This window comes from Pagrus pagrus, assembly GCF_965226575.1.
Source record: "Pagrus pagrus genome assembly, chromosome: 17".
NCBI lineage: Eukaryota > Metazoa > Chordata > Actinopteri > Spariformes > Sparidae > Pagrus > Pagrus pagrus.
In genome coordinates this window covers 2,405,322-2,418,865 of record NC_140201.1, presented here as the reverse complement: position 1 = coordinate 2,418,865, position 13,544 = coordinate 2,405,322, and the positions used below count along the sequence as shown (strand labels likewise).

The 13,544-nt window shown below is 44.6% G+C and overlaps 1 protein-coding gene across 4 annotated transcripts in view; it reads right to left on the bottom strand.

The window, feature by feature from the left end:
- LOC311272736 (protein MTSS 1-like) overlaps positions 1–13,544 on the bottom strand; it is a 54,624-nt gene that overhangs the window by 33,011 nt on the left and 8,069 nt on the right. For all 4 annotated transcript variants that reach the window (XM_084379347.1, XM_084379349.1, XM_084379348.1 and 1 more), the window contains exons 2-3: positions 12,341–12,402; positions 10,708–10,781 (exon numbers count right to left, since the gene is read on the bottom strand). In XM_084379347.1, coding sequence (XP_084235473.1) covers positions 10,708–10,781; positions 12,341–12,402 — 136 coding nt within the window. The remainder of the gene's footprint in view (positions 1–10,707; positions 10,782–12,340; positions 12,403–13,544) is intronic.

The following is a 13,544-nucleotide window of genomic DNA, read 5'->3' as shown; positions in this document are numbered from 1 at the left end:
CAGACATTTTGTGGTGTCAAAACCAGCAACACTTCACAGGAAGCTGGATCATCTCCATCAGTGATCGTGGTGATTTAAATCCAAACCAAGTGGGTTTTGAAAAAGGAAGTTGAAGTTACAAGTCACTGGTGTGGAGAGTACACAACTCTGCATGACATGAGATCACAAAAGGGTTAGGGAATACAAAGAAAGTTATTTATGTTTTCTGGTGCTGTTAAATTTGGGTTTACATCCGTTGTGTAATTGGAAAGAATTATAATTACACCTGAAAACGTTTTTAAAAAAGGCTTTTTTAGGGCTTTTGGTGAGCAGCTGTTCAACATGAGGACGACATGAACACTGAACGTTACTGTAGCATCGGCGTCGTGGGAGGTCCATGTTGACAGGAGTGTTTCTGCTAGTGTGCTCAGGTGTGTGCTCAGGTGTGTGTGTGTGTGTGTGTGTATGTTAACAACCAAAAGCCTGTCCGGGCAGCTTTCTCTCAGCTGTGATTGGCTGTCGTCTGTTAAGCCAGACACACTTTGATCCTCCCTGGAGATGGCACACACACAACACTGAAAACAGTCCAGTGCAAACGAATTCACACATAATATCCTGAAGTCTTAATACGAGTCTGATACCAGAATATGAATTACTGGAGCTCCTGTGTCGGCGAAACATAAAGAAACTAACTCTACAGCGTGAGATGGAGGACGGCGTGTTGTCTGGAGGTGGTGGAGCAGGTCCACTGAGTTCATGTGAGCAGCAGGACGGTGTAGCGGTGAATTATTTAACAGCCGTTCAACCTTTACAAACAGCTCTGACCTCCTGCTGGTCACCTCCACCACCACCAGCCACGACCACGACCGGCGCCGAGTCCATTTTCACATCCTCCTCTTTTCTCTCTGCGTCTTTTATTTGTCTCAACAGAAGTGTAAAAAATACAGATTCGTTTAAAACGAACCAGGTCCAGCAGCTGAAGGGGAGACCCCGTCCCTCCTCCTCCTCCTCGTCTCCGTCCACAGAGACCTGAACGCAGCCCCGAGTCCAGGCCTGCAGAGGGAGCGCTTAATTATTCTTTCTCATGCTCCCTCAGACGGGTGGGGCTTCAGAGCTAATTAGAAGCAGTTTGTGCAGGAGATGAAAAGAACACACACACACACACACACACACATACACGGCCTCACCTGCTGGGCGCCCCGGTTAATAATTCAAACACACCCTGTGGCCGACACACACACACACACACACACACACACACACACACACACACACACACACACACACACACACACACACACACACACACACACACACACACACACACAGCAGGTATATTCCTGTTTTGTGGACATGGAGATGAACAGCAAGAGAAAGAGTTCAACCCCAAATATTCCTTTCCTTCCTTTCCTGATATTAAAACATTATTTATCGTCCACTCACAGACGTGATTTCGTCAAACGTCTAGCTAAACCTCCATGATGGCGCCAGCTGAGGCTTCTGGGAGATTTGTGACACACCTCAGAGCCTCTCACTGGGTGACATGTAAACACAGCTGGAGCTGTGGAGGCTTGTATGTACAGTTTGTGATGTATTTATGAGTAAATATGAAGCTGTTTACTTTCTCTTTACCGCAGTCACACAGTGGCTAAGTGTTGGTATACTTCAGGGTCCAGTAGGAAACCGGAGCTCCGCTTTTTCTTAAAGCCGTCTCACATTTCCTCTGAGCGTCATCCTGAGCTCGGTCAGAAGAAACGCCGATGATGTTTGAGATGTTTGACATGTTTCATTCAGCTCCTTAATAGAAGCAGTGGAGTCGAATACGTTTCATGACAAGCAGCTGGTTATAAACAGATCTGGGGTCAGAGGCCACGGAGCACTATTTATATTTCTGTGACATGCAGGAGACGAAGGATGTGCTACATTCAGTCTTTCAGAACCAGGACCGATCACAGATCAAACCGCCCGGGATCAATAATTAACAGGGTTCAGGAGCAGATCATGAGACATCTGTGAGATTAAAGATTAATGCATAAATCAGAGCGACGTTGACCTTTCACCTCGTTCATGTTTGACGCGATGAGTCGTCACATGTGATATGTGTGTGGAGTATTTCATGAATTAATCCCATGAAGATATTTTCCTTTATTTTCATTTTTCTTTTAGATAAAAAAAAATGACAAAACGACAAAACAACGCACCAAAACTGCTGCGTGGAAATTAAAATTTAGCAAAATCACGAAAAAGACTCCCGCACACTGTGCACTTCACTGTCAGTTGAGTTTAATGACGACAACGAAACGTTGTCGTCATTAAACTCAACTGACAGTGAAGTGCACAGTGTGTTTTTATTAGGGCCCGAGCAGGGAACCTGCAAATGGCAGTGCTGCCTTGCTAATGGATACAAACCTCTGTTTAAGAGTCTGTAGGGTCACGCAGCGTAGTTGTCTCATTATTTGTTCTTCATGTAGATTGCAGGGAGTTCTTCGAACTTCAGCGTACATTATTTTCTACAGGCAGGAGAAGCCCACCCAAACACAGACAGTTGTAAGACATGTGTACACAATAATTGGGCAATGGGGCCGGCTAAGCAGCACGCCCAGACAGCAGCACACCCCGACGCGTGTGGACTGCGAGGGCCCGTTCATCGCTGTTTGCAGCTTTAATTTTTTTAATTTTTTATTAATTTTTATATGTAAATATTAGCATGTAAGCTCAATAGCTTCCAGGTCATGTGATCAATTGACTCAAAATCAGTGTGGGATCATGTAACTACACTGGCTGCATGAGTCATGGGTCACCAGATTTGGCCCGTAGCTCGTTACACATTACGTTAATTCGATACTACAACTGCCCTCATGTGCAGCACGATAGCTCAGTAGCGCCCCCTAACGCCCCCTTATGGCTTTTCCCATTAAGTTTTTTTCATTTCTACGCCTCGTACTTTATTCCACTAGTCCTACAGATTTAACGCCACAGACTTCACACTCACTAAATATCATCTTCACACCTTGATGATGACACCTTGTCAAAAGCTTTTGCCTCCGATATACATATGTATCATGACCAGACGCACAAAATACCCCTCGGTACCGAAACCCTCAGTCCAACAGGAAGTCGACCACTTTGGTTCACAGCTGCCATTTTGTCAAAATTGAAGCCCTGTTCAAAATACAGAAAATGTTTATTCATATAAAAATAGTGACCTGTCACGTGACGAATAATGAAACATTACCTGGGACGACCTGAGAGTCTGACGATAAAAAACTGATCACAGGTCAGTTTTTATAAATGAGGCTGCAGGAGTTTCTCTTCACATGTGAGAGGAAGAACTGAGCCGACTGAAAGCAGCAGCACTGTGAGGCCTATAGGGGCCTCATTATGGTATGGCATCGCCACGGCAACAGCAGCAGCTGCCTGGTTTGACATCACACACACACACACGAAACACACAGTCTGTGAATGCAGACAAGCATGTACGTCCAATTAATGTAAACGAGCGGTGACGTTCTGCAGGATAATAAAATAAAACTGAACCTGAATGTAAAGACAAGTTTCTCTGTGCTTCCTGTACGTCTGTGTTGATTCACAGCCAAAACACCGACTGTAAGTAAGTTATTTCTCTTTTTTTGACTCTTATGTTCATGAATCAGCTTTTAAAAACGTCTTCGACTGTGTCGGACGAGTCTTCACATCAACTCGCAGCACGCAGAGACCAAAATCTTTCCATTAACTTTGCCTCCAGTTGAGTCAGATCAAATCTTAACGGACATAATTTGGTCAATTAAATCCGAGTTCTGATGTAAAAACATGCGTCGGCCAGAAACAGGCCGTGAGTCCAGAGAGTTTGGGGAATTTATGTTGAAAAGCACAAAAAAATTACATTGTATGATCAGTTTTTCTGCTCTTGAATCAATGTAGAAGAAGCTGAATGTATATTTAAGTGTATGTGACACGTCGAGCCTCGTTCTGACCTTCATGAAGATCCTAAAAACACCGACGTGTGTCTTTACTGCAGATATGACATCACTCACCTGCGACTGAGATGATATCATTAAATGACGAGCTGCCAAAGGAGGCCATCTGCCTCAACCCCACAAACACACACACACACACACACACACACACACACACACACACACACGCACACACACACACTGCGGATACTGACTGCAGCAGCATCCACAGGGATTCACTTCACTTCAGTCTGTCTTAAAAACCCAACACACACTTACAAACTGGCACAAACGAGCTGAACGCAGCTCACGTAAACATCCAACAGGCCGACTGTCTGACCGCAACAACATCTGAGTGTCGTGTTTACAATTATTAAAATGAAATCCAAATCTATCATCTCCTGAGGACAATGTAAGGCCGTGAAACTCCTTCTCATTCATTTAAAACAGTCAAAGCTATCAGACAACTATAGGACAGAAGAGAACTACGAATCCCAGAGTGCACTGCAGTCAGAATCACCCACTCGCCTCCACGCAGCTATTGTGTTGCTGTGCTGCTAATGAAGACGTAAAGTTTGAGGCTGAGCATGAATTCAGGAATATATGTGGATTGGACAGGGTGATTTGTTACTTGTAACAACAGTTTCAGCTGCAAAGGCTCATGGGTAGTGTAGTGTCATTCAACATACCAAAGTAAAGCAATGTGATGCGTCGTTTAGCTTTTGAGTTCATACCATCACAAAAAGACTGAAAGCAGAAGAGTGGAGGCTGTTAGCTGCACATTAATGACGGTGGCTTCGGAGAGAGATGTTTAACGATCAGATATGAATAAATAAAGGTTTACGTCACAGTTTTAAAGAAAGTTATGGCTCTAGATGACGCTGGTGTTTGTCTCCACCGGGAGCTGGACGTCGGCTGCAGCTCAGCTCCCACAGTTTAACCACGACACGTCGGGACTGTTTCCACCTCCACAACAACATCTGGCCTTTAAAGCCTTTTGTGGCTCTCGAGCTGCGACGGTTTTTACAGCCGGCAGTTAGGCTGCCGATGTGACACCGACGCTCTGACAGCACGAGACTAAACTGGGAATATTAAGGGTCCACTTCAGTTTACTGCAGCGAACAGGCCGACTCTGAGCAGATGGTGTTAAAAAAAAGAAAAAACAGCCTCCACTCTCATCTGGATGTCAGCGTCAAGGATTCTCCGGGAGGTTTCCAGATGTTGTTTGATGAAACTCCAGACTTTTTCAAGGTGACACAACAACAAACATTTACAACCACGGCTGCGACTGCTAATGATTTTCATTAAAGGACAAAGATTTACGATTTGCCTCTCAATCACACACTCGCACTTTCACAGCGCTGCCATCCGACCTGCTCCATCAAGGACACGTCGACATGTGGACGGGAGGAGCTGGAGATCAAAACCACCAACCCTGAAATTATTGGACAACCGGCTCCACCTCCTGAGCCGCAGCCGGACCGGTATTGATTAACCTGCTGATGTTATTGTCCCTTTGGTCTATTAAATATCAGAAAACAGCTAAAAATATCAACTGGAGTTTCCAGTTTCCGTTATAGGGGGGCGAGGTGTATCAGTCTCGAAAGTAACCGTGATATTTCAAAATGAAATACTGATGTTGTGTTAATAAACCTTATAAACCACTTTCCTGTATCCTCCTTCCCTCCTCCCTCTTTCCATTTTCCTTGCTCCTCTCATCTCTCAAACTCTTTCCCTTCTTCTTATATCCTTTGTTTTCCTCCTTCCTCGTCTCCTTTGCTCTTTTTCCATCTCACTTCCCGTCCGTCTGTCCTGTCTTTCTTGAATGTCCTTCTGCCTCTCCGTTCTCCAGTCTCCTCCTCTCCTCAGGTCTTTTCTCCTCTCCTCTCTAACACCTCCTCTCTCTGTCCTTTCACCTTCTGTCTCACCTTCGTATCTCCTCTCATCCCCTCTCCTACCCTTCCTCCTCCTCCTCCTCCTCCTCCTCCGTCCAACCAGGTTCCCAGGTGTTGACATGTTGACGTGGCCTCTGCCAAAGCGACGGCGCTCACCGGCCCCTTTAAGGGACGAAATCCTCCCTGGCAGCAGGTTGCTATGGTAACCACGGACCAACACACACACACACACACACACACACACACTAACAGGTAGAGAGAGGAGGACGCCCGCTGTGTCTCATCTCCATGGCGTTTTGTGTTTCAGTGTTGGATGTGATGAGATCGTCCACTTTACTGAACGTTTACATCAAACTGCCGGCGCTGATCAATGAGGATCAATCAAGCCGGACATACCATCGAGGTGAACCCACCCGGAGCGGTTCTGTTGCTTACTCCTTTGTCTTTAAGTGAAAATAAAAAAATCACAGCCCAGTGTCCAGGACAAACTGTTGGCAGCTATCGTTTCAAAATATCACGTTCACATTACATGTTCAGGATCTCTGATGGTCTCAGGAGGTAAAGTTACAGGTGAGAAGGACGGCAAGCCAGTGACCGCTGTTCAAGACCTCAAACCCGTGGACCTCGTCACATTTTCCAGCTGTGTTTGTGGTATCTTTAAGCCTCAACATGATGTTTTCAGAACCCGAACCAAGTGGATCTTTGTGGCTAAACCTGACCAGAGAATAAGCTCAGCGATGTCACAACATACAACCGAAGATAAACTGAAGAAATGTTGAGTTTCAACATATTTGTGGTTTTGCAGAAATGTCAAGATTTATTCTGTCGATCGGGTTAAAGAATCAATTCATCATTTAATATAAGATCAGATCAGATAACTGTTGTTTTGCTCAGACGGGATCCTGCAGTGATTTCCATCTTGTTGCCATGAGCACCAGCCTCCTCCCCCCTCCATCCCTCCATCCCTCCATCCCTCCATCCATCCTTCCCATCTCTCCCCATCGCCATCTGCCCTCCTCTTCCTCCTCTCCCGTTTGCCATCCATTCCTCTACAGCACATCGTCCTATCTTCATCGGGTATTTTATCTGTTTTGGCCTGAAATGTAAAACCATCTCCCTCCATCCCTCCAGAAATCTGCTGTGTGAGGTGAGATTGATGTGACTGTTCTGGGAGGAACTCAATATGAATTGAATAATTTAAGACATCTGTCAGAGTTGACTCGTGTCTGCAGGTCAAACAGAAACAGACACAAACAGACGACCGAGCTACATCAGCTTCATCATCAGAGAGGTTTGTTTTATCGTGTGCTTTCTTAAAAATGTGACTTTTCAAAGGAACGATCCCAGAAACTGTTGGGTTGTGTTCAAACCTTTCAGGCCTGAGACCCTGCTGGCTCATATTATTGGCCTGTCACGGAAAACATTTTGGTTTTAAAGAACACAGTGTAGAAAATGATGCTCGGGGTGATTTACAATTATTACATTTCTAGTGTCAAGTGTTTGATAACCACATTTGAGGGATGACTGCAAAATTAATGTGGATATCGGCCGATATATCGCCATCAGAGTCTTTTACTCCCCGATATCGGAATCAACATCCGCCTCAAAAACTGCATATCGGTCGGAAGTGAAGCAATTTCTACTCACAAACTGTCACAGTTCAACCACAGAGTGATTTTTCCTCCTCAGACTGTTTAATCTGAGACATTGTTAGAGGACTAAAGACCCTCCAGTAACCATCCATCCATCCATCCATCTGTCTGTTGTCTTCTGCTTATCTGGCGCCGGGTCGCGGAGGCAGCAGGCTATTCCTTCTCTGAAGTAACGCTTTCAAGCTCCTCCTGGGCGATCCTGAGGCGTTGCCAGGCCAGATGATATATATAATTGCTCCAGCAGGTTCTGAGTCTCTCTGGGGTCTCTTCCCAGGTGGTTGTGCCTGGAAAACCTCCAAGGGGAGGCGCCCAGGAGGCATCCTGATCAGATGCAGGAACCAGCGGCTCTACTCCGAGCTCCCCGCCCTATCTCTAAGCCTGAGCCCAGCCACACTACGGAGGAAGCTCATTTCGGCCGCTTGTATCCGCGATCTCGTTCTCACTACCCACAGCTCAGCTCCCTCTTCACCACGACGGTCTGGAGCAACACCAGCCCGTTCATCTCACGCTCCATTTTCCCCATCAGCCGTGAACAAGACCCCGAGATACTTCTGCACCAACCCAAGGAGGCAAAAACTGGCAGAAAACCAGCATCTCACAATCAAAATGAAACTAATAGAGAAAAGATTGAGCAGCAGAAATGTTTTTGTTTCTGCTGTCCCACTTTCTTTATCATCTCACAGCCTCTTACCAGACATTTATTCATAGTAAAGCTCCATCAGAGTTGTTGCTTTTGTCCCTAAAATGAACCACAGAAGAGACTCCGGATGGTACATTTATCCACCACTCCAGTACTGAACACACAATACAGCCAAAGATTACATTTGTCAGCACAATGTAAAACAATTAGTAGTTAATTTAGCAGCATGCACTGTAATGTACAGTCGGTACATGACGGGGTCGGAGGAGGAAGTCGAGGACGGCTGGGTGTGGCTCCACAAACCTCTAATCTGCTCCAACAGTTGCTGAAAGAAACCAATAATTCGACACACAGCTCCAGGTGTAGCAGCTAATACACCACACACACACACACACACACACACACACACACACACACACACACACACGATCACACAGAGTCAATTACAGAGCGGCTGTGACCCAGAGCCCTAGAATCATCGCGGCGTTGACTGATTGTTTCCTCGGCTACTGTTGTCATTGTGACGGCGAGTCGCCTCGACAGGAAGCTGGCCTACATCCCACACACACACACACACATAAATACACACACACAGTCAACCTTAAAGACAGAGTTTCCCAAAACAAAATACACAAAACTGAACACTGAACCAACAACACACACACAACCAGAGCGAGCTGCCCATCAAGCCTTCCTGCTTCGTGTAATCAATCCAGGAAGCGACCTCTATCGATGTTCCAGTCCAGTGATCGGGCCGACAGCCTCCTCTGATCATTCGTCAATAATGAAAAAAGTACAAATCGATAGAAGACGTGCCTCACGACAATAACAACACAACGCTGAGGCCTCCTGCTGCTCCTGAGACTGAGGAGCACGAACCACTAAGACAGACTCCATCATTCAGATCAAACTGCGACTAAACGCCTCAAAGGCTTCTCAAGCAGGTCACTTTATTTTGAAGGGTTGCTTCACTTCCTGTGGGCGTGGCCTCCAGCAGGATGGTTTCAGTCACATCGATCAGCTGATGAAACTAAATGAGCTGTGATGCAGGTTATTATCTGGCTTTCATCTCACAGACCTGATGAGTCTGAGTCAGTTCTGAGCTGCGATGATCAGCTGACAGGAAATTAACCACCAATTATGTTGCCATTGATTAATTCCTGCAGCGTTTTTCTCAAGAGGAAATGTCAAACATTCGTTGTGTTGTTTCCTTTGTTATTCACGACAGCAGACAAAGAGTTTTACGGTTTTGGACTGTTGACTTGACAAAAGGAGCATTTTGAGGACATCAGCTTCAGCTCTTTTGGGATTTTTTGACACTTAAATGACTAAATAGTTGATCGTAACTGTGACAAATAATCCGTAATGTTATTGATCATGAAAATCATTATTGGTTGCGACTTCTCAAACATGAAGATTTGCTGGAATCAATCGAATATTTCAGAGATCTTGGTACTTATAACTGTTGAATGTTTTAATGTTACAGTATTTTCTAATATTTTATAGACTGAATAATCAAAGCAGTTAATCAAGAATAGGGATAGACCGATTACCGGCATGTTAAGTATTTTTCTGATTATCAGTATCTGTATTTTTCATATCCGATTGCCGATAACTTAAATTAATTTTAAAAATGTCAAACATCCTTCTACTATCTGTAGTCGCCCGTCTGTGATCTCACTCAACTCTATCTGATTTATTACACGTCACACGTAACCGCCGGTCAACACTGAATAATCTGAATGTAAATAACTAGTAAGTAAAGTTATCGAATAATTTCAGCGGAGAGAAGGTAAAACATGTTGGCCGACCTTTAATCAATAAAATACAGTAATCTGCCTTCGTTTATAATGAAGATAAATCTCAGCTGTGCAACATGCAACTATTTTATTTTGAAGCCAGCTTTAATGTTTAAATGACCTGATTAATCGATGATGACAAAATCGTTAGTTGTAGCCCTGATTCTGAAATGGTGTCAGCTAATTAATGAGTTTATTGATGTTAATTTATCATCACAATTTGTGCACAACAACAAAATATTTAGGTGACTAACAACACAAAGACGACTTTAATATGACAAATAATTGATCTCTGAGTTGATGGCGAGAGCTGTGTGAGTCATGGATTAATGTCCCAATGCTCTTACAACACAAGATGTATCATTAAAAGTAGATGGAGAATTAATTCAGGTCTTTACTTCACAACTTTATATTTGCTTTCTTCAATCGATACAATCATCATGAAGGACACTGAAAATCAACTCCATCGTTCAGACTCATCTGTGAGTTTCAGTTCCAGCCGTTAATCAGGTGAACAACTATTCAACACTTCAGGGAACAAGGTGGTGCAGCAACGACACAACCAGCAACGACACAACCAGCAGCAGCATCATCATCATCATCATCAACCATCTCACCACCAGTCCAACGTCCGTCAACAACAACAGATTCATCTCTGATCATAAAACCCACAAACAGCAGCTGTGAGACTTTACAACCCAAAGACAAACACTTCATATATGAGACACACACACACACACACACACACACACACACACACACACACACACACACACACACACGTACCTCGGCTGTTGGTCGCGAGGTCGGCCACCTTCTGAAAAGCGTCCAGGAAGGCTGCTACAGCGACAAACGTCGTCCTGAGAGACACAACGGAAGAAGGTTCAAGTTATTAATTATTATTATTCTGCATTTATATAATTATAACAGCAAAGCACTTCTCCTTTATGTGCTTTTGTTTTTGTTGATCTTGCTTTGGCAGGTAAACGTCTGTTTCCAATGACAATGACCACTGTCTGTTCTGATGTTAACCTTGATCTTGGGGTGAAGATGAGCCAGTTTCAAGCCTCTGAAGCACAGTCGCTGTAACCATGGCGGATGATCTGCGGCAGTGGGAGCTACATTTACAGGGTAACACATACAAAAGCACCGGTATGCTCCTTTAAAGCCAGATTCTGTCCTGATGTGCTGTGGTGAGGAAGAGGAGGGAGGATGTTTATCATCAGCTGCGACCTCCGCCGACCTCTGGCCTCATGCAGGATCTCTGGAGGCGGCTGCTGATCCGTCTCACTGATAATGACTTTACGGTGGCATCATTAATCTCTGCCAGCCACAGAAGGTTAATTAAGTTGTGCACGTGTGAGTGTGTGTGTGTGTGTGTGTGTGTGTGTGTGTGTGTGTGTGTGTGTGTGTGTGTGTGTGTGAAGGTGGATGTTGGTGGGTGGTTAACGGCTGAAAGGAGCGACTGTATTCATGTGTGTGTCTGCGTCCATAATGAATTAATGTTTAAGTGTATGTTTGCAGTTTATATGTGCACGTTTCTTTGTGTGTGTGCGTGACCTTCTGTGGCATGTGTGTGTGTGTGTGTGCATGTGTGTGTGTCCTGAGCACCAGGGACGAGGTGACAGAACAGGAGAGGTGAGCCTGACATTTAAACACTTAATGATACGGACTGATTAGATTTTCATGAGCTCAGGTCACACAGACTCAACATGTGTGTGTTTGTGTGTGTGTGTGTGTGTGTGTGTGTGTGTGTGTGCTACCTGTGCACACACGTCTCTTTTTAATGACGTTTAATGAGTTTCAGTGGAGGTAACATCTGAAACCTGTCCTGCAGGTTTATAATGATGTTTTGTGCTTTTCCTGCTCTCACAAGTCAGAATGTGACGTCAGAGACATCGACCGATCTGATTCTTTTAACACAACGTTTTATTTAAATGAATTGTTTGCTATGATCTGTGTGATGGTCGTTTACTGCAGACGAGATGAAGACGCTACAGTTTACAGCCCTTCCTCACCAGCAGGCCGTTCATTTCGACCCGTGTTTAAGTTTATTATCCGGCTACGATCTCCAGTGGCGGAGAGGAAAGGAGAAAGTCAGGTGACGTAGTATAAAGACAAAGTGGAGGTTCTGGTGGTTGGACGGGTCAAACACACCCAGACTTTCATCCAGGGAGTAGGGCCGACCCAAATACTTTTAAAGCTTAGTCCGTTTCCAAAGAATAGCAACATCTGAATCCGTATTTTAATTCTTTAGGGTTAGGGAAAAGAGGGAAGAGTTTGACAGAGAAGATGTTGCATCAGCTGCATGGAAAAGGAGGCAAAAAAGAAGACGCGAGCGGATACAAAAACTGGCGCGCGAGCGTGCGTGTGTGTGCGTGTGCGTGTGTGTGTGTGTGTGTGTGTGTGTGTGTGTTACCTGAGCTGTGACTGGAGTTTACTGGCCTTGCTGATGAAGTCGTCCCACACAGGATAACTGCCCTGAAGAGAGAAAGAGGACAATATATCAGGATGATGAAGACGGATTAATAATCGTTTTAATATGGAAGCTTCATAAAATCCTGTTCAAATGTTGCTTTGACCCAAAAAACTTTAATCTGTGTTGATGAAACACTTTAATAAGATCAGAACGAGGCTTTGGTTTCTTTTTAAATGTATATTAAACACATCTTTACTGAACTACAAACACAAACTCCTCCTCATGTAAAGTTCAGCCCACGCTCCGATCGTCTGGCTCCACCACGACACATAAATCGTGATGCAGCCGTGAGCCAACAGACAGCAGGGAGACGGATCAATAACCACCGGATCCATACGCCCCGCCCACCCCCGCCCGTCTACAGGAAGCCAAACAAGCACCCCCCAAGGCATGCAAATACCGTTTGTGGGTTTAATATGAGACACACACAAAAACAACAGAACGCTGCAGTGCGGTACGGCTGCACGGAGGCAGAAACCGGGGTACGCTTCTCATGTCAGCGGGAGTCCCCTGATGTTTTCGGGGCGGGTGGGGCTTTTTTCTGCTGCAGAGAAACATCAGAGCAGCTTCGCTCTCTGGATTCTGGAGCACAGACTCACAACTGTGTCACCACTTTAACCCACATTCACAATTACTACAAGAGGCTGAGAATTAAAAAATCAGCTTTTACGTCACCTGTGTGAAAATAATGAGAAACGAGTCGCTCATGCCCACTGTTATTATTCTACATCATTTACTGAAAATATGAAAAAGGGAGAACAACACAATGTGACATTAACACAATGTGACATTAACACAATGTTGATAATCGATTAATCCTTTCAGTTATTCTTCGATCCAAAAATGTCAAACGTTTGTTGGTTCCAGCTTCTTAACTGTGAGGATTTACAGCTTCTCTTGACAGTAAATAAAAAGTCTTTGTGTTTCAGACTGAAGACGTCACTTTGATCGATCATAAATTTATGTGGCAGATTAGTCGATAATGAAATGAATCGTTGGCTGCAGAATAACGAATCAACAGCTTTCTTTCGCAGCCAAACTTGAGCGTTACACATTATTGTTTTTCCACGTTTTCCATTTTGTATTAGTCACCAACGTCTCACCCTCAGCTCGTCAAACACTCGGCTGGTCAGCGGCCTCAAGC